This window comes from Ambystoma mexicanum, chromosome 10, assembly GCF_040938575.1.
Source record: "Ambystoma mexicanum isolate Mex_15411 chromosome 10, UKY_AmexF1_1, whole genome shotgun sequence".
NCBI lineage: Eukaryota > Metazoa > Chordata > Amphibia > Caudata > Ambystomatidae > Ambystoma > Ambystoma mexicanum.
Window position 1 is genome coordinate 186,924,597 of NC_090932.1, and position 22,587 is coordinate 186,947,183.

Here is a 22,587-nt window from a genome sequence, read left to right on the forward strand (position 1 = left end):
ATTAAATACAATGAACTTCACACCAAAAATGAATTGCCTATAGGGTTGATGGGGATGGCCAGCTAAGAAAAGGGCGTTTAAACCGTACGGACTACTTCTAACTCCAGCGACCCTTGTAACGTCTGATCACCTCGAACGCGTGTCACCGGGGCGAGAGAAGGGGCAAAAGGAAACCGACCGGACGCCTCCTGGATCGATCTCCCATGGCAGGGCCCTTTGAGATCTCAGCTCTTACCCCAGCTCAGGACAAGAGGAGATCCTTTGCACACATCTTTGCACTGAACATATGATCACAGACATTGCACATCCTCCTTAAGATGCAGAAGCCGGCCTTTGCAGTGGCTTCGGCATTCTGGCGCCCATGCAGGGGGTGGGCGTGACCGGCAGAGGGTGGACACTACTTAAAACTCTCCTCCACTTCTACAATCAACCTCTCTCACCACTCGTTCCTTCCAGACTTTGCTCTCCCTCTTGCTCCCTTCCTTCGACTGTCCTGCTACACTACAGAGTAGATTTACTTATCTACTCCCTCCATCCTGTCCACTCTTGTTCCCTTCATTCCTGCTTTCCTCCACCCCTGCCCCCTTCCCTCCCATTATTGGCCCAAACTACAGAAATGTAGCGCCTCCTCCCTACTCACTATTTCACATTCCTCCTTATCGCCTTGTCGTTTTCCCGCTCTCTCTACCCCCATCCCATCTCTTTCTTCTGCTCGCTTTCCACCTCTCACCCTCACCACCTCCCCTTCAGATGTGCTGGCACATGGTGCTGCCCTGTGCACGTGGGCTTTGTGAGGTGTGGGATGCTGGGGAGTAAAATGCCTGCTCATCAGAACTAGTTTCCAGCTACTATTTATAGAAGTAGCCCAGAAACTGAGGAGAGCAATGGGGTGGGGGCTTCCAGCAGACAGCTGCCCTCGGAAGCAACGCTGCAGACAGATGCCACTGTGCCTGTCCGCCATCAGTGTGTGTTACCACAAAGAGGATATCTCCACCAACCTGAGCACCGCCTCCGGGCGTCATTTTCCTGCTGATGCCCCTCAAGACCCTGCAAAGCCCTCGCTCACACCTTTTTCCTCTGGACTCAGGTACTGACCTCCCGTGTACAGCTCTCCACAAATGGCCCCCCGAACATGGCCGCCATCCAGTCGCAGCTAGAGATGAGCAGAGGCTTGTGGGCACTGATGATCCCGTCGTCCAGGACGAAGGTCACGTCTGCAATGAGAGAAGGTGTTACCAAGTGAGTGTGGAGCATCGAAAGCCTGACCTGCACAGACTGGCTCCATACCCCCCCCACCCCGCACCCCGCACCCTGAAAGGTCTGCACATTGAACCATTACAGTACAGGACATACAGCACCCCCTCACCCAAGAAACCCACGAACCCACGCCCCAACACAAACTGACCCCACCACCCTTCCTCTCCCTAGCACACTGCTCTGGCAAGAGCCTGATAGAATGCAAGACACCCGTGAACGAGCCGTCCTTGGGAACATAAGGCTTGGGGGGGAGGGAGTGGGCTGCGTTTCAATGCAGAGACATGCTATGCAATATATGGGCATTCTGTAAAGGTCACCGTAGACAACAGGTTTAGAAGGGGAGACGGAAGGGAAGTCTCCTTTCTCTGCCACCATGGCCATTGGCAGTAGCAGCCAGCCAAGCACACAGGCCCCAGTTGGTGCTTGGCTGCTAGTTAGGGGGGTGGGGGAGTCAGGGGCCATGCTAAAATCAGGTGTGAAGCCCCTCCTAATGCCAGTCTTCCGTGCAGTTTAGAGTTTAGCATCAGAGCACAAGGGAGCCCTCCTCGCAAGCACCCGATGGCAGCAGGTGAGGAGCAGTTGTAGGCGGAGGCATGTGTGGGTGGCACTGGAAGGTTCGTTTTATGGGCGGCCAGGGTGTTTTGGGCAGAGGGGCACATCGTATTTAAGCGAGGCGCTGGTATTGTGGGGAGGTATTCCCAGACGACCCACCCACGAGCTGTAGGGAGTAATGGTGCAAGCTGCAGACATCCTCTGAAGGGCAACAGACTAACAGGTTTAGGTTTGACTCATTTGGGGAGCTCTTTAGCACCGCACAGGGCTCTAGATATGAATTTGAAGTTAGTAGTAAAGTATTTTTAAGTAAGTGCAAATGTCCTCCTCATCCAGACTGGCGTATTTTTCGGAAAGTAAAAATATATGTCAATTAAAAAAGGCCTTTTTCGTCAAAGAAGTCCTCTTATTGGAAGATGTTCTCAACAAATCACCTGAATAGTGCAGGTGGCACGAGCGGCCAGACACAGGAGTGGCTCTTCCTTCCCATGTCTCCATTTAGGGAGTATTAGCCTCATTGCTTAGGCATACTCACTGCTAAGCAGGAGCCTTGGCACAGTCTCCGATATGTGAACCCAAATGAATGCCATGGATGTGTAAAGATGAAGGCTGGCCTATCAGAGGCAGAGATCCTGTCTGTGAATGGACCGCTCCGAATTGTATCTCGGGGTGTAAATATTTTTGGGATCAGCTATTTATTATTATTCAAATTGGCTGTTTTCTTTCAGTGTCTGCAAAGGGCATGCATTCTTGCCCGCTGCATTGCAAATGACAGTTTACCACTGCCCATCCCAAAGACCCCAACCACAATCTGCAATTCCCAACCATTGTAAACTATCATCAATCGTGGTCTACCACTACCAACCACCGCCAACCTTCTCCTTACTTGCAAATGTGGAACATGGTGCAGGAGGTGTGCAGCCAATAATGGCGAGGTGAAAGATGTGGAGAAAAGTTACATGGCATGAGGTGGGTAGGGTGTGAAGGCAGAGGGGTAGGGAGATGTGTACCCGGGGCCTCTCTTACCCTCAGAAGCCTCCTTAGGCTAGCAAAGGAAGAGGGAACTAAGAACATGGTGGATCCGTGGGGTAAGACACATTAGATAGGGGAACAGACAGAGTGGACAGGTGGAAGGGGCCTGGTGCATTGGGGACACTATGGCAGCAGTCAAGAATCCAGGTTGCACCAACACATGGAGGGAGCGGATGAGGTTAGAGGTTTGGCATGTGGGGGATGGAGGACATTTTGACTATAGCGAGGGATGCTGGACAACAGGGGCAATTCATAACTTCTGCTAGGAGGCTCATTTCCACAACAGGATGTTCAACAGACTAGGCCACACAAGGCCTTCTCGTCAGATGAAGGAGGTCCAGGCAAGACATAGCCCAGTCTGGGGGGGAGAAGAACAAGAAGAAGAAGAAACCCGAAAAAGAAGAAGAAACCCGAAAAAGAAGAAGAAACCCAAAGAAAAAGCCCAAAGAAGAAGAAGACTCCCAAATAAGAAGAAGACTCCCAAAGAAGAAGACTCCCAAATAAGAAGAAGACTCCCAAATAAGAAGAAGACTCCCAAAGAAGAAGAAGACTCCCGAAGAAGAAGAAGAAGACTCCCAAAGAAGAAGAAGAAGAAGACTCCCAAAGAAGAAGAAGAAGAAGACTCCCAAATAAGAAGAAGACTCCCAAATAAGAAGAAGACTCCCAAATAAGAAGAAGACTCCCAAATAAGAAGAAGAAGACTCCCGAAGAAGAAGACGACTCCCGAAGAAGAAACCCGAAGAAGAAGCCAGTTTAAAGACATGTGCCTAAATGAAGGGGAAAGTACCTGAGCATAAAAGTGGTGCAAGGGTGTGGGGGTATTTATTTGGGGGTCAGGAGAGTGGGAGTGCCTTAGCGAGGCATTTGATGCTGCACTTGGCCTGGAATAGCAGCAACTGGAGAGGTCACTGTGCATACTACATCTTGCGTTTCATGAGGTCTGGACTGGTATTTGATGCATTTGAAGCTGCACTTGGCATATGATGGCAGCATCTTCCACACGCGAGGCTGCATCTTACATATTGTCACTATGCCCGACAATGGAGACATTACCTGGTGTTATACAGCATGTACCGAGGCTTTTTAAGCTGCACGTGCCACATGATAGCAGCACCTGGGGCTGTATCGTACATATGGTGACTATGGGTAATATGAAACAATTGGCATTTCTGAGTAATTGGAGGCTGCATCTGGCATATGCTAGCATCCTACATATGACTATACCTGGCATATGAGATTACAACAGGCATACATTGGCATCATCAACATCTTGGAAGCTACACTTGTCATATTATAACAGCACACAGGAATGTGAAGCTGTATTTAGCATATAATACATATATCTCGCATCTGAGTCTATAACTGGCACAGAATGGCAGCAGTTGGCAGTCTGCAGCTGTACTGGCACATGGAGGTTCCTCTGCCCAGTGCTGGTTCTGAAGGGTGTAATCAATGGCATATCAAGGCAGGCCCTTCGATAAAATATGATAAGCAACTGAAATAGGCTTTGGTTTGTTTCAGTAACTATTATTTTATTAGACTTATTTAAGATCTACCAATGATGTCACCGGTCTTATGGCACCTCTTGCTGCGTTACCATTAGGGCTAAAGTTTATATGAGATCAGTTCCTGCTACTCTTGCATTTTGTTTAACTGAATTCCCGTCTTAAAAGTTGCCAGTTCAAGGGACATGGCTCTTTCAAACTAATTTACAGTCCAATCTCCAACTGTAGGGAAACATTCGACGAAAGGGGGTGATGTCTCCAATTAGTTCAACCGTATCAAACCTTTCAGCTATTCATGCATAACTCTCAGTAAATGCTATGAATAATATTTTCCATTACGGATTATACGAATATATAATTATAAAATATTCTAACTGATACAATCAGTAATGTCAGTAATGTCATATATGATGTCATTATTAATCTCATCAATGATGTGTATGATATCATTAGTGGCACCATCAATGATGTCATTGTTGTCATACACTGCACAACAGTATGCCAATTTCTCATTTTTATTGTGGAGTACTAGAAGGAGAACCTGGAACAGAAGACTTGTTTCTACTACAGGAGTTGATTTAAATTAAAGAAAACCCCTTACTGACCCTACTGCCAGCAGGGAACTTCCCAACCTACTAAACTTTGGGTGCTCGTCAAAATAATAAATCTTGTCATCTGTCCAAATCCTAACCTCTAAACTGGCCCTACCACTTAGAAAAGCAACTTAAAAGGGAGAGGGGCAGTATAGGTTGCCCTCAAAGTTCTTTATTTTGCTGTCTCCCAGTGTTACCAGAAATCTCTCCTAGTTTCAGTTGCCACAATTATTTAATAGGGGACAAGGATCCTGACTTTTAGCGATTTGTCTCCATCTTGTCAGAGTTCCAAGTAAAGAAAAGGTTTTCCTCAGGTATATAGCATAAACAAGTTCCCGAATTCCCAAAAAGTCAATTCTCTCAGTCATAGATCAAGGGAGATCACTTTAATCTTCCTCCACCAACTAAGTTGGTCTTTCCCCACTAGATTCCAGTGAGCTTGATTCAGATTGCCCCTTGGGATGCGTCCATACTTGTTCTAGAGGGCCCTCCTGTCTCCCTTGGTTCTTTAGCTCATAATTTCTCACTTGATTCATAGAGGAATGGGTGCCCCCTCCTAATAGATCTTTCTCTTAGTTTTGATGAGCTGCTTTGAGCAGTTTGGATGATTCCAAGACTCTGGTTCATAGGGCTCCCGTAGTCCTCATAGTGAAACTCTGTCTCCCTCTCTAGACCTCTGTCCCTCATAGAGATCTAGATTCTTTGTTTCGTCTCCAGCATTGGATCCATCATAGATTCTCATGCTGTGAATATTCCCCGGCGTCAGGCTGGGGATCCTCGGTTACCCTATTGATTCCCTTGCTTAAAGCAAAGAAACTTTCCAAGGGGAAGAATGCTGACTGCCCAAGGAGGGTCTCACAAGTCAATCACACAAAACACCTCGCATTTCAGCAGATGCCCAGGTGAGGACATGCCCTCGTGGTACCCTACCCGGGCTGACCAGCATGGCTCAGATTCAGATGACTCATCTAGGGGACGGAGAGCTGTCAAGAGTATGAAGAGCAGACAGCCCAGATAGTGGTAATGAGGTAGCGCCATCGGGACCGCCTAGACACCCTCAGCGGTCCCGGATAAAGCCCTGCAGACTGAAGAGATGAGGTAAAACATCATGTAACATGTTAAGGGGGAGATGTGCTGTTGTGCACCGTTGCACAGCCCATTACTGCCATTGGGCTAGGGGAGGAGCCTCGTTAGGCCAAGAGTTGGGGAAGTGATGCAGGGTTAGGGAGGGGTTACAGGGCACGGAAACAGTTCAGTTGAGAATCACGCATCCCTGGTGTCCGTGTCAGTTTATCGCGACGGAGCAGTCCTCCATTGTTGCCAAGGACTTAGCCTTTCACAGCTTCCATGTTATGATATAGATTTTGCAAACCTATGTTATTTAGGGGCTCATGTCTTGGTACCTTCCTGTCTAACAGTTTGCCTGCACATATTAAGAATAACAGCTTGGCATAGATCTTTTACATTAGCCCTGGCAGGGGGAACCGCTCTTGTTTAAAGTTACATACAGTACGTTTGCTACTTCACCCTCCAAGTGTTCCCATTGTGCGACAGAATGTTTTCAGAGTGACCCTGGAATGGACGGATAGTGACAAGGAGCCCCTAAATCATGTTTAGAGGTAAGAGCACTGGGGGCTTTGTTGACCTCTTCAATAAATGTCTGACGTTTAATCTGGATAGATCAGGTAGGATTTCTCCCTCAAGGGTGTATTGGGTGGACATCAGACGGGGGAAAACGCACAGATGACATGGTCTCCTGCTTTTCCAAGTGCGACTAAAGTTGTTAATGGTTTAGCATTTAGGTGTATGGTTGGGTGGCACAGTGCCAGTGCAGATTTCAGTCAAGAAACATTGTCTTTCTGTGACATCAGTCTAACATCTACTGCTTCAATCTAGCTTTGAACATGAGAACAGGGGAACCCTAGGATGGAACAATGCACCAGCTCCCCCGGCTGTGAATCCCTTTTCTTATTTGCGAGGGAACACCCCACCGCCATTATAGTGCCTTGTGCCAGGGCTTCCTTTTCTCCCAAGCTGTACGTCCCCAATGAGCTCTGTCAGAGTTCAAAACCTGGTAAGGGGCATGAGGTACAAGGAATTTGAGATTCAGTGTGGCTGGATTGTGTATTCTACCCCAATGGCAGCCTGCCTCTCCTCCACCCCTTTGCCGCCACTGCCAACGTGCTCCTCTTCACCTTCTGGCGGTCAAGGAGTCATTATCTCGCTTTGTTAGTCTCTTTGAGGAATCATCAGAGGCCAGTGGTAAGCGTGTGGAGGAGGCCATGTTGGGCTTTGTTGTGGCTTTGCATGTCTTGCTATACATTTGAATGCTTTTCATGGCTTGTAGGTCTCATCGTGCCTTGCTATGCCAAGTTCTGCACTGCCAGCGGTGGCTTCCTGATTGCAGCCTCGGTTGTTATGCTCCGGAATGCTGCATTACTGTATTATACGCAGTGCTACTGAGACCCCCACCCCCAGACCTCTTAGTATTGGTTCCTTAAGTACAACCTGGGATAATACGCTCCTGTTTGATGTTTAACTAATCTGCACCCTACTCAAATTCCCTGCCTCCCACCTTTACAGACATCAGTTCTTACCCCAGCACTTCAGTCTACACCAAACGAAACAACCAAAACCACAGCTAAGCACATACCAGGCATTACATAATCAGTCATGGGTTTACCAGACACATACACGTGGCTAAGCCAAACACTAACCCACAGACCAACCCACACAACGGTAATACTTCAACTTAACATAACAGACATCCACCACATACAGAAACATCAATTTTGGACAACAAATGCAGAGTCAGGCATGCATGTGTATTTAAGTTCTGCCTTGTATTGTGGTTATAAGAATGTTGCTATGAATGCAATATGAATGCGTTTTATGGCTATAGTTAAAATTGGAAATGCTATTTTAGCAAGTGTTCTATTCCATAGCCTATTAAACGCAGTTCTAAATGTTGAAATGATCACTCTGTATGGAGTGATCACTAGGTGTTGCATAACTGCATAATTCCTAGCCACTAATTGCCAAACAAACGCGGGTGGGGTTGAACCAGAGTACGAGTACATGCGAGTCTAAAAACAAAGACGTCTGAGGGGTGCCAAAATACATTTAAAAATCCACATGCAAAGCAGTTTGTGTGAACTTGCGCACCAAGAAGGGCAGACACCTCTTGCGAAATCTAAACGGCGCTGCTTTGTTTCTTGACGCTGCAGTAAACACTATTGCGAAAGTCTGCTTTCTCTCTCCAAGCCTGACTCGGATGCACTCTGAATCTTTGTGATGGGTGGGGCATGCAGGGAGGCCCCAACCACTGGGAATGGGGTACCTGAGGAGCTCTTCTTACAACCCAATCTAAATGCTATGTAAGGGTACAGAAGTAAGGCTCAGACACAATGGTGGCATATTTCTGGTTACAGACTTTGATTAATCAAGAAAGGGTTGGAAAAAGGCCTCGCTAGCCCTAAAACTGCCTCAAAGAAAACTAGTGAAATTATCCAAAACCAAAGTCGGTCACTGTTGTGTCTCAAAAGCCTACCTCTACTTAAACCAGCTGTGCAAGAATGACCTCTTCCCAAAGTAAAGTGTTCATAGTAGTTCCAATGAACAGAAAAGTGCCCGGTCTCTCGGGCAATCAAAAAGAGATGAAATAAACAATGTTTATACGTATATGACTCCAAGGCTAGGGTTGTGTTCCTTTCCTATAGACGACTTCACATGTCATTCCTTTTAGGCCTCTGAGCCCTGCATCCTTTTAAGTAAATGTCACTGGGTAATTTACAAGGACATTCTTCTTAACTTCACATTTCTTTTATCCAATCAACTTGGCACACTTCCCTACCAAGCATAGGATTAGGTCCTTTTCACTTCCAGGGTCCTTGACCCGCTTGTTCTCAACTTATTATATGGGTGCGGGTCCCAGACTTGCAAAGATGGGAACAGCTTGGTTCACTCTCCTGCCAAGCCGTTGTCCTCTCTATCTCTCCTTCTCTTACATGGTTCCTAGACCCTCTTGTTCCTCGTTCCTTCAGGCCTTTACCTTTCACATGGGTGCGGGTGCCAGACTTGCAATGTAGGGTTGTACTTGTTTGGTTTACTCCCCTGCCAAGCCTATTGTTGGCTCCTTCAATAAGGGTCCCAGAACCTCTTGTTCTTTCCTCACATGGTTGAGGGGTCCCAAACTTGCACTTCATCATCGTAGCTGTTTGGTTCACTCTCCTGCCAAACATACGATTCTGCTGTCCGGGTTCCATTTCATTCTGGTTCTCTCTTGGGTATTCTCGGGGTCCCAGACCATCCTATTCTTTGACTTTCAAATGGTTGCTGGTCCCAGACTTGCAATGTCCCTTCAGTGTCCCATGCCATCTTATTCCTTGGGTTCCCACACCCACTTACAATTTCATATGGGTGAGGGTCCTAGACTCAGTCCATTCTCAGGGTCCCAGACCCTCTTGCTCCAACTTCTCTTTTCACTCCCTTGCTGCCGCAGACCTTCAAAGCCTCTTGAGTAACCCACGTACCTGTAACTTCTTCGTTGTAGGTACCAGCATTATCCGAGCAGCTGCGTTGCTTCTCGAAGCTCCGATAGCGTTCGGGTGAGCGGCAGGCTCCTCAGAGTCTCTGCGGATGTCCCATTCTACCTGGGTCTGCATCCCTCTTGGCAGGTCCTTTGCTTGAGGCTGGTGTGCCCAGAGGTTCGGTAGCAGCACAAGCATCCCTTCCAGCATGGACCAGGTTTGCATTCTTCTTTTCCTCCGTTCACGGCTTCCCGTTTGGTACTGGTCCGCTCGCCCAGTGCACAGCTCCTGTAGTTCCTCTTCAGAGAATCATTCATCTTCTGCTTACCAGCTGAGCTCATTTTGAACTCCCACGCTGGTTTGTTGCTTTCGTCTGGGCCATTATGATTCAGGGAGAAGCTAGACCGCTCACGTTGATCCTCTAAAGTGATCGCCAGACTCTCGGTCATCTTCTTCACAGTACTTCTTTTAAAACCAGATGCAAAGTGCCTAGTTGGTATTTCATTCCTTTTAAGTATATTAGTCAGACTTTTGACAATAGAACATATTGGCTCTGGCTATAGGGAGGTTGGGGGCACCTGCTACCGGAGAAGGGTTTGGCAGTACTGAAGCAGGGGCATACCACGTCTCCGGAGAATTGTCACCCCCAATCCCATAGGGAGCTTCTTCCCTGTCTGATCCTCCCTCGGCGCACCACACCCAGGGAGATTATTGTACTGTGGATGCACCACCCTGGCCCCATGAGAAAGGTTTCCCCCTACGGACGAAGGGACGACATCCTCAGATTCGTCACAGCTATTTGAAAACAGCTTGAGACGCACCACAATTAGCTCAAGACTCACGTCCCTCCCGCACCTTCAAACACCCAACAAACTAGACTTAAATAGAAACTCCAGACCACCCTTTTCCTCATAAAAACGAATAGGAGTCTGTTCCCGCAATGAACCGACCAATCCTCCCCCAAGAAACAACTCTACTCACCTATTATATTAGCACCACAACTTACAAGCCTTAAGAAAACATAAGATGGTGCTGTCACTCAACACCACAACATACTTGGCTTCAGAAAACTATTCAAGATTCAGTCACTTGTTGCAGAGCAACAGAACTAACAACTACCCCAATGCAGCAAAAGCCAGAACATTGCATGGGTATTTCAAGAACAAAGGGCACAGGCACGTTTATTTCACCACGCAAAGGCACCTGCTTTCTCGAGATCAAGGCACTACTACAGAAGGCCGCTTTCTCTTTCCATCACTCAAGCGGGTTGCTTTGTTGCAGATGATGCACAAAAAAATAAAAAGAGGGCGGCAGGTGACGCTGAACGGGAGGAGGACTATTATTTTGTTGGTAGAAGTCTCAGCCATCCTTAAAAGAATGCTTGAAGAGCTCTGCATTCACCCTCACCCACTGCCCCTCAGACTCCCCCCAACAACTAAACCCAATGCCCTCAAAACAACTTACAACTTAAGCCTATCCTCCTTCTCAACAGACAAACATGGCGAGCTACAGATAACAATTCAAAGTTCATTTGCTTACCCCACTGAGACAAGACTCAACTATTCCTCCAATGTCAAAACAGACTTTTGAACATTTCCCAGACTAGCCTACATGCCTAACTTCTTGTTCGCCAGCACTAGCCTCCATAAAACATACACACTCCCCAGTTTTCTCCTTTAACAGTATAGACTCGAGGACATTTGACTTAGTGTTTTTTGCTTACCTTAAAGAAAGTATCACATTTTTAAGTACGCTTAGTTTAAGTTGTATATAGAGCAGAATCCCTGCAGCAGCCAGCCTTATTATAATGTTGACTCTGATAGTTTACGGAGAAAATCAGAGCCCTGAAGGATCATCAATACCAACAAGATCTAAACTAACGTCTATTATAAGTACAGAAAATGAGGGCACTTTTAGTGGATTAAGTATAATTAAATATTGGATTAAGTGAGGCTGCAGAACTGAACGGTAGAGCTCACAAAGGCAGGACATGCAGTGGCATTAGTAACATTTCTTGCTGCCTCTAACCAAGCGGCTATCCTTTTATGTCGTTGGTGAGCAGGTGCAAGTGGATCTAGGTCATGTGGCATGAGCCCCACCCACCTGTCAATCACTGCTAAACTGTTGCTGCCTTCCAGTTTTGCCACCCTAATTCCCTACTTAAGCAGCCCTTCAGCCTCTTTTTGTTTGCAGTTGGTGAGCAGGTGCAAATGGATGTAGGCCCTGCCTCTTCCTTTCTGCTCTTAACTCTTAGATTAAGAGCATATCTCACCCGGCGTCCAAAGTGAAGGGCAGACGAAGAAAAGTGCAATTCCTGTTCAGACCTGGAGGACCCAGTACCCGAAGCCCTGCTCAGACAACAGGCAAGCATGCGCAGACATGTGTTTTTTCCCTCCATCCCCACAGGTCATCCCCATCATCACCCCTCCTCTAAGGCATGGACTCCGCATTACAGTAACCTCACCCACATCAGCCCCAATCCCATTGGCAGCCCCTCACTGTCCACAACACGTAAGTTGATCCTTGCCAATGTCCGCTCAGCGATCACCCATGCAGCAGACATCACCGACCTCGTCACTACACACAACCGTGATGCCATCTTCATCACCGACACCTGGTTGATGCCCATCTCCACCCACACCCTAGACTCCCTTGTCCCTGACGGCTACAGCATCCAGCACAGAGACCAGCCAAACAAGCAGGCGGGGGCCTTGCAGTCATCCAAAAAAACCTTGTCGTCCTGCACCAGACTGGACATGGACAACATTGGCTCCTTCAAAGTCCTCTCCCAACGGACACAGTCACCTTCCACCTCATCTGCAGACCACCCAAACGCAACACCGCCTTCATCAGAGATTTCACCGACCTGGGCACCACCATGTCCCTCACGCACGCTAACATCTTCCTATGCTACTTCAACCTCCCAGGCAACAAGGTCACCATAACAATGAAGGAAGCTCTCCTTGGCCTTCGACACCCTCAGCCTCACACAGCACATGAAAGACTCAACACAAGAGAAATGTAACATCCCCGACCTAATCACTGCACTGTCTTCCATTCACTACAGTTCTTCTCTCCCGCTTGACTGGTCTGACCACCTAGTCGTGCCTTTCAACATCCTGCACATTACCCCAGTGAAGCACTCCCAGGAGAAACCCATCACACAAACCTTCAGGTCCTTCAAGAACTTCACGGTGTAAGCCCTCACGGAAGACCTTGCCAACCCCCACCTTACATGGACCGAACACCACCAACCGAACTGCAACTTTCTACTGGAATCACTCAACGCCACCATCTCAGCCTCCATCGAGCGACACAGCCTGTGAAACAATGCACCTGCAAACCTTAACTGTCAGCACCCTGGTACATGTAAGAACTCAATCCCAGCAAAAGAGTCACCACGAAACAAGAGAAAACATGGTGCCTCGCCAGGATCGCATCTGACCTGGCGCTCTTCACCCGCTGACAACTAATCAACACAGCCAAAGCCTTCTGCTATCAGAATACGATAGCAGAAGCGGACGACAAAAGGAGAGCCCTCTTCAAATCAGTCAAGCACTGAGTTAACCCGCTACCCGACTCTGCTATACCACACTCAATCAAAAAAATCACTGCCATTAAAACCTTCATTGACAAAATCAGCAAGATTTGCCAGCACACAGACACCAGCTCTGCATCCACAGACCCACCTCCTGGCCCTCCTCGCAAAATCTTCACAGCCTGGATAACATTCAAGACACTCTCGAAAGAGGACCGGATAAAAACCCTGGCCGCCCTCAAAGCCACATCGTATACAGGCAACATCCTCCCAGCATCCATCCTCAAGACCCTCCCTTCAGAAGCTTGCCTTCCCTAGCTGGAGCTCATCAACAGCTCCCCAACTCAAGGCATATTTCAATTGATCCTAAAAACAGGACAAATCCTCCCTCTAATTAAGAAACCCACTCTGGATCCCAACAACCTAGGTAACTATCGCCCCATCAACCATCTTCCCTTCCTAGGTAAGATCGAGAAAGCGTTAGTCGCACAACTACAACAACACAAACACCAACAATCACCTCCAAACCTACCAATCTGGGTTCAGACCCAGATGCAGCACAGAGACAGCAATCAAAGGTGGTCGACGACACCCTCAACTTCCTTGATGACGGCCAGCCCTGCCTCCTGGTTCTACTCGACCACTCAGCCGCTTTTGATACAGTAGACCACCAGGCGCTTACGGACCCCCTACATTAGCGCATGGGGATCAGGAACCTTGTTATAGGCTGAATCAAGTCCTACCTCGCTAACCGTCAGCAGTTTGTTCAGATTGACTCCTCTAACCAGATAGCCAATGCTAACCGTCACCTATGGAGTCCCACAGGGTCCGTCCTCTCCCCAGTAATCTTCAATCTATACATGGTGCTGCTGGGAGCCCTCCTAGACACACACAACATCCAAATCCATTAATACGCCGACAACACACAGCTATACCTCATGATCGACTCCATCAAGGACATCCATAGGCTCAAAACCTGCCTCTCGCTGATCCAGTCTTGATGTCCAGTGAATACTTGAAGCTCGACCCCTACAAGACCAAATTCCTACTCCTCACCAACAACACTGAACACCCACACATACAGTCCTGGCTATCAACCATGAACCCGGAGGACTTCACACCAGAGCTCCCCTACTGCGCCAAGTCCCTCGGGTTCTACATTGATAAACACCTCTCCTTTAAAACCTACATAGCTAAGAAAACTCAAGACAGCTTGGTATCAGCTCTCTCTCCTGTGAATAGTCAAACCCTTCCTACCTCCGGACAGCTTTAGATCCATTGTTGGTCCCATCACACCTGGATGGGGGCAATGCATTCCTCAAAGGTCTCCCGTTCTCCCTTGTGCCCCTGAGAAGTGTCCTACACGCAGCTGCACGCCTCATCAAGGGTCTACGCAGATACGACCACATCGCCCCGGCCCTCATCGACCTTCACTTTGCCTTCAAGTCTTGCTGAATCATGCGAGGGGTCAGAAATGAGAGACGGACACAAGGTGGTAGGGTTCTTAATATTCTCCATGTTTATTAAAGCAAAATGGGTGGGACAAAGGCCTATTGCTCCCTATTCTAATGAAAATGTCCCTACCTACAAAACTAAAGCTAAAGCAAGCAGACCTTATGCCCAAACTATATCTGACCTTCACACCAACATGTACAAAATGTGGAGAGGAAATGTCTCTGGTTCCAACTCAACAAATCAAGAGTGTGAAAGTTCAAATAAGTGATTCCAACATAGCAATCCTTATGTACAGTAGTTGTCTCCCTTCCCCTGAACCAATCCAGGATGCCAATTGGCTGTATGTTGTTCCAAGAATGTTCGGTCTAAATAAGAAACGGTCTCTTTACCCGAAAAGAAAATGGTCTTCCTTGGATTGGCAAAGCAGGAATGTCTCATCCATAGAATACGGTTGATAGAAGAGCAAAACACATATCTTTTCCACAGAACACTTTGCTTAAGATGGCAAAACCAAGTGTCTCCTTCATAGCATCATTTTCGCTAATCAATCATTTGATATCCTGGGTTTACTCTCCTGCCAGGAATATCTCGTTTACTGCAAAATGCAAAACCTATTGATATCCTTGTATACTCACCTGCCAGAAAGATCTTCCTCTTGATTCACACAGATTTCCTGGTATATCCCCTTGCCAAGTATCTTTCTAAACCTGATCCTCACCCGATACTTTATCTGGTCTTCATGCAAACTTCTTCCACTTAAGTTATTGCACAATCACATTGCTACAAAAATCCCACTTGTTGACTTCAGGGTTTACTTGCACCAATTTCCCCCATGCAGACATCTCATATGAGAGAGCTAGAACAACCCTTCAACCTTTCTTTCAATATCTCTTGGCAATACTCCAGAATTCCCCCACCAATCCTACTGGACATTCAGGAAACACCTCAAGACCCTGCTCTTTTCTCAAGGCCCTCCCTTGATGGAAGATACAGGCCTGCTGCCAACTCTGCTCAGACGTTGCGACTCTGTAACCAGCGCTGTGATGACCATGGGCTTAGTGCATTTTTTAAATGTTAAATAAATAACATCTCCAGTCAGCAGAACCGCACAACATCTGTCTTTCTATCCCTCTCTCACACGGTCTCTTGGCTTATGGCAATGGCTGGTTTCACGTTACCCCCCTCCCCCCATGTTTTCCTTCCTCCCACAATGTCTTTTGACTTATGGCAATGCTGGTTCCAGGCAGGGACGTCATTTAGGGGTCGCCAGAGGTCGCAACTGTGATCTCCGAGGTCTCCCTTGTGATCTCTGGTCACCCTTGCAACCTCTAAAGAAAAAAAAACGGGTTTTTTGTTTATTTTGTAATGCAAGCTCCTTGGCTGTGCCAGCACCATGTGGCTCTTTAATTCTGGAGTGGCTGGCTTTCTTGTTCAGGCCTCTTTAAAAAAAAAAAATAATAATAATAATAATAAGATGAAAAATAAGAACAGGAGTGCCCCAAGTCCAACACTTTCAGCACAGACTCTAAATATCTAAATAAGAAAGAATAGGAATACCAAATAATGTGTCTTTCTGGAATTCTATACAATAATTGCTAGCCTCATTAAAGGTTTATTTCAGGCACACTTCAGGGGGCGAGTCACTGATTTAGTCTGTTCTTAAATGCCTCAACTTAGCCTTTCAGCCTTCTGAGGTCGATAAATGAGTACCAATACAGGTGGGGCGATATTGGGTGTATATTTTTTCTATATAAAGCGCTTAAGCTGAAGTGCTGTATAATAACATATCATTTGGTCATGGACGTCTGCTTGCATTCACAGTAATTTGGTAATATGGGGCCTATACACTGATCTTAATGATACATATAGCGATCCATTCTTGTATGAAATGCACATCACATTATAGTGATATCGTAACCATTTTTTTCATAGTGTATAATGCTATGTGATGCCACTTCCTGTTTTGTCAACGGGTGAAAGGTCGTGTTCCATCGCTTCCCGCGATATCACTTCGGGGTGGGGTCAAATGACATCACTTCCTGTGATGTCATCAGGGGGTCAAGGGTCGTGTGAGGCCACTTCCGCTACCCCTGGCATTTTGGTGAAATTACATGCCTGGTTCCAGGTTTCCCCCAACTGACATCTCATGTCAGGAGAATGTACCATCTTTGCTTTTAATTCACGTCAGTCAGTATTCAAAATTGTCTTCAAATACTCTTCACCGTTTCTGTACATCCCAGGCCACCTCTCACTATCCGGCTGACAACGGTAAAGCGTGCTCTCGCTGCCAGAGTCTGTTGCATGGCCGGCTACCCCACCTGAGCAGTGGCTCCTCTGGTTCCTGTGTCAGCGTTAGCTTCCCTCGTCGCATCGAAGGGCCTCATCTCCCCTGCCTCTGCTGTGCTTAGTTTGCCTTTTCTGGAACCGCTTCTCTCCCCTGCAGTTCAGAATACTGCCACCCTGCTGCAGGCAAACCTTCACCACTCTCTCCGCAACTCCTCTCCTCTGGACTGCCTCTGTTCCCGGTCTCGCTTCCTACTTGGCATACTCTGCAGCCTCTCTCCTCGTTTCCTCCTCAATCGTCCAGCTGTAGGCAACCTTTAGTTTCAAATGTCCAGCACAGCCGATTCAGCCTGGAACAACTAGACTGCACTTCACGCTCAAAGTCACATTTCCTTCACATTGACTCTGTTATTCTTCGTCTCAGTACCCCAGAAGTTATGGGAATTGTGGAGTCCATTTATTTTCTAGGCTTCTCATGGCAATATGGTTTTAGATAATTATCAGAATAGTGTTTGGCAGAACCAGGGGATATTATATGAACATGTGTGGTGATGTTTTGCTCAGAACTCCTATCCAAATAAAACTTTTATAATCACAGGATGTTGAGTGTAAACCATTTATACCTGAGGAGTAAATGTTATGCCCCAGGGAGGTTTTCATACGCAGTGGTTTGGGTTTTAACATGGGGAGGATTGGTAAAATGACAACATGCCAAATGGTATTTAGGGATTATGGGGTTTCCCTCTTCATATAGAGAAGAATACAGCGTCTCCCGCAGAAGTCATTACATCTCCCCGACAGCCATCTCCTCCCATGTGATCCTCCCTCGTGATAGAACTGCTAGAGTCCATCAGGAAGCGGCTGCCTTTCCCTGGCCCCATGGGAGGAGACTGTAGGCTGGGGATCAGTGAGGACTCTGCAGGATTCCTCACAATCATCTATAGGGTAGTCTCCACCAACTCACCCAGCTACCTCACAGAGAAACTCACCATCTCTGGTGAACAGCACACCACCAGAGGCCAGGACATGTGCAGACTTGAAATCTGCAGCTGCAAAAAGGAAAGGATCAGAAAACAAGCCTTCTCTGCCTACGCCCAAAGACTATGGAACCTCCCCCCCCTCCACCCCTGTCAGCATCAGGCTTGTCCCCACGCTCCTAGAGTCCAGAAAAGAACTCAAAACCCACCCTTCAAGAAGTCTCTCCTCAACGCCTAGGCCATCATATCGCCCCTCGCGCCACCTGGCTCACTAGATGCCAACCGCCCTTCTCAGTCACCCGGTACAGCTGAACCCCCTCCTCAGTGCCCCTCTGTATCCTACCCCCCTGTATATCTTTTCTGTAGTTACCTCTGAAAAGCACTCGGTTATGCATCTGTATTGTTGTACAGCTCTGTAAAGCACTCCATTGTTTCTCAAAGCTAGGTCAGCGCTAAATAAATACTATAATAAGTATTTAAGACACATCGACATATTTCAGAATCACTTGATTTTTTGTGTTTGACCTTCGTCGCAATACATCCAGATAAAATAGCTTTTTGCTTTTACGCATTCTGGGCATGAAATGATGTGGGCCTGTTTACCACAGGGGTACATCGAACAACCAAACCACTTCAGTCATGCCCTGAAAAGGGTTTTAAGACTATAGTAAATTCTCGGCAGGTACGACACTGCCTATTGGTCACCTTCTCTGAGACACACGCTACTGTTCACTGCACTAGAAGGGAAGAGAAGAACAAACCATTCCACCCTACCGGACCAATGGATGCACAGACCGCAACTCACCGTACTGCGCTACGGTTAAAAGATGCCAGCCCACACGCTGGCTACCCACACTGTAGAGTGCACATCACGTGTACAGCGCTCCGTTGCTCGCTAGCTATGCCTGCTCCTTAAACAAGACAATTGTACAAGGGAAAGGTACTCTAATTAAGACACAATATATCAGTAGAACCTTTAATCTGGACAGAAGAGGCAGAAAAGACTTCACTGAAATAGAACACGCCTTGGCAAGCTCACCCACTCTTGGGATGCCAAGATTATAAAAAGACCTTTATTTTATATTGACATGAACAAAACAAAAGTTATCCGAAGGGAGTGCGGACGCAGAGACCCCGATATCACCCTAGAGCATAGCGTTGGACCCCACATGCAGTCAATGAGCTAGTGCTTAAAATAAAAACGGAATGCCCGTCCACGCCTCGTTAGACCAAATAGGAGTGCATACTGTTCGGCTAATGTCACCCTTCCACATTAAACCCCATCCTTCCTATTGCCATGCCCAACAGAAGGAGAAGCACACAACTGCATTTCAATCACAACTAGACTCATTTAGCCTCACAAGGATTTTCAAGAAATCCCCTTACAAAACTCAGACAAAGTTTGATGTGGATGGGTCCTGTGTGAGGAATGAAAGTGGGAAATAAAATGTGCCTATGTATTAAGCACAGATTTCACAGTAGTAGAAGCAAGCCAACTGCAGATATTTACTCAGCACAGGTAGCAGAACTAGTGGCATAAACACGTGTGTGTTCTACAGTAAAGGATAAGCAAATGAATGTTTGGAGGGATTCCCGCTAGGTCTCTGTGATAGTACTTGCCTATGGAAGGCTATACAAACAGAAGCTATTTAACTGCAGCAGGAAGTAAGCCCCATTAAAATGCGCAATACATAAACGCACTCTTAGAATCAATTATGCCTGCTAAAGAGAGACTGACCATAAAATGTGTCATGCAACAAGCCCAGAGAGATGTCCTCAGTTGAGAGGATGCACTTGCAGACCACAGTGCTTTTATCTCCTTGAGACATTAGCAGAAAAGAGGATGCTCCAGTGACAAGTGCTGTCAGAAGTTCTACCATATGATACCCTTGAACATTTAGCTGAGTCACAGGAACAGGCGTCAAGTATGGAGATGAATGCATGGAATAGAGCGGGCGAATGCCTTCACAGCGATAAGCTCTGGTGGTTGGGTGAAGGCCATTCAGTGGTTCCCAAAGCCCTTCAGTTGCACTTCACATGAATGCTGCATGGCATGGCACATGTGGCAAATGGTACCTTGGATAAAGAAAGAATGGTACACTCTAGGTTTTAGACAAGTTGCAGAACAGTTAGTCCACTAATGTTTGATTTGCCAGCAACAAAACATAGGAAAATGTGCTAAATGCAGAGAGCGGGGGGGGGGGGGGTGGAGGGGAGGCAGGGTGGGAGGGTCACGCCCTGTTCCATGGATGCCCTTTCCATAACTCCAGTGCAACTTCATACAAATGCCGAAAGTGGCAGGCCTGGAGGAGATATTCATAATCATGGACATGTTCTCAAAAGGGATTGAGGCATATCCAACTCACTGGGCAGACCTAGTCTATGCTCAAAGCTCTGAAGTGGTTTGATCTTTATTCCGCTGTCTAATGTGCAAATGAATATCAACAGTGGCAGAGGCATTCACTTCACAGGGAAACTAGTACAGGATCTCACTAAATTGTTAAGCACAGAGCAAAAGCTCCATTGTCCAGATCACCGACAATGATTGGGGTTGGAGGAACGACAAAACGGGGCCCTAAACCAATAAAATGGCAAAAATAAGTGCCGTAACTTTTTGGAGGTGGCCGAATTCACTCCGCCGAGCTTGAAGGAGTATGCTAGGAATGGCAAAAATAGTGACGCGATTGGGCCTGTATGAGGCAGGCCGATCCATTTACCAGAGACTTCACCAATGCCCCCCAAGCAGAGGCAGAGTACAGTTAATAGATGATACCGTGCTTAATTACTGTAAACAGGTGGGGAAAACTTTCTGATGTGCATCAACACGTGCAAGAGTCGTTACCTAGCCTGACTGCAGTGTGTCACTAGTTTCAGACAGGCGACTGGATTTTAATTGAATAACGGAGGAAAGACTGCACATGTCCTCATGCGTTTCTTCTAACCACTGCCACAGCAGTCCGTGGTCCAGATGTCCCAACTTGAAACACCTCCCAATGTAAATCTTGGATGGTGCCAATCAATGCAGTAAGTGTTGCTATCATTCCTATTATGCCTCTTAATTAGCAGCTTGAGGGTCCTTAAGTCGGACCTCAGGCGAGTAAAAGGTATATTGAGACATTCGTATATGGAAAGGTGATATAAAATGGGAAAGAGGTGTCCAACAAGTAACTACCGAGGAAAGGAAGAACTGGCCATGGTGGAAAGAGGTCCATCATGGTTTGGCAGGGTGGGAACTGACGGATTCCTTCATGGAATTGTTGAGTAAAGTATCATTGTTAATGTTTTCCGGTAGCTAAGGAGTCGCACATGTAAAGCATTTCCAGAATGAGTGCCAGGGGACTGAGCGTGAAATGCTTACTAAGACAGCCCCCCCCCCTCCCATCAGAATAGTTCAACAAAAATCCTCTTCCAAAAATGTAATTGAAACCCAGGAAAAAACCTAAACAAAGTGCCTAGAACAATTCCAAAGACGCATTTAACTGAACACTGTTCTAAATGTGAATATTTTGCGTTGTGGATAGAGGAGAACAATTGTAACACAGAACAATACAATGGATGACAAACGGGTAATCAAAGATCCTTTGTGGTTCAAGCAACATTTTGGAGGCAAGCTGTATTATTGCATGACCCCTACCGAAAGATTAGAGACCACGGCAGTGCCAGCATCTGCATTCCTATGAATGAAGGGGAGATTGCAGGGGTGGTTTTTATCATCCAGGTGCATGCGGAACTGTTCCTGTAAATGCCCTGCATGCAAGAGTAACATGGAATGTCAATACGAAATGCGGTTTTAAAAGACTGCAATATGCACTTTTACAGACTGTCAATCCCTGGCACCAAACCCAAAAGCCTGAAGGTTGGAATCATATGACCATCACACATGTCTTGGTATTGGAATGTGCACGATGGGCGACATCCAGAGAAGGGGACAGTGCTAGGTTAGCATAAGTGCACTCGTCTTGTCAATTTTGAACTTTCAAGTGACATCTCTTTTCCCCCAATTGTTCAAGTTGAGCCGCAATCATAACTAGTTCATCCTTGAGAAGGACCCACAGGGTCAAAACACAGGCTGTCTGTTACCAGTGTCAGAGATGATGATTAAAATTACACATTTTGGAGTTTGAATGAGCAGTCTTCTTTTTAGACGGATTTGAGAATGCATTATTCGGACTCGGCGCTTGTGACATTTTACTGGGTTACCTTGGAAGTAGATGAATGCTTAGTTGGTGGCACCTGAGCACAGCCACTTCATACCCAGTGTAAAGCAGTAGAGCCGTACACAAGATACTAACATACAATTGGATGCGGTTTGAGAGGGGTCTTTGAACTATTGGAAGGAAAAGTATTCCAACGATAGGGTCACAGAAAGCCTACAAGAATTGATAAGAGAAACTATCAGAGGACATTACGCTAACAACTATATGTGCCAAGAAGGAACTTTTATATAAAAAGACCAAAGAGGGGTTTTCCAAGATGGCCGCCGTCCCCTGATCCCGCACGATCCCCCGCTCTCCGCCCGGGCAGCAAACAAGAGAGAAAAAAAAGCAGAACTACACCCACCAAAAGATTCATCGATCCCTGAAAAGAGGATCGGAACTGGGACACAACACGCTCCCGAAGGAACGGATCCCACAGACTGGCTGGGAGGTGCCGGAGCCCTCGCGCGAGCAGCCCACGCCGAATCCACCACAGAGCCCCGAAGGCCGAGCCCGGGAGCGAGAGAGAGCCGGAGGGAGCGCAGCGGTGCCCAACCTCCCCGCGAAATAGACCGGCGGCCCCCGCGGGCCGGAGCGAGGGAGGGGCGAGGCACAAGGACCTGTGGCGCCGTCTCCATCCCGGACCCGCTGCACGGCATCGTGGCAGCCC

At 47.2% G+C, this 22,587-nt stretch overlaps 1 protein-coding gene across 3 annotated transcripts in view; it reads right to left on the reverse strand.

Annotated features, from left to right (window-relative positions):
* The window catches only part of RHOBTB2 (Rho related BTB domain containing 2), a 314,611-nt gene that overhangs the window by 22,140 nt on the left and 269,884 nt on the right, over window positions 1-22,587 (reverse strand). For all 3 annotated transcript variants that reach the window (XM_069617690.1, XM_069617691.1, XM_069617692.1), the window contains one exon: window positions 1,096-1,214. In XM_069617690.1, coding sequence (XP_069473791.1) covers window positions 1,096-1,214 — 119 coding nt within the window. The remainder of the gene's footprint in view (window positions 1-1,095; window positions 1,215-22,587) is intronic.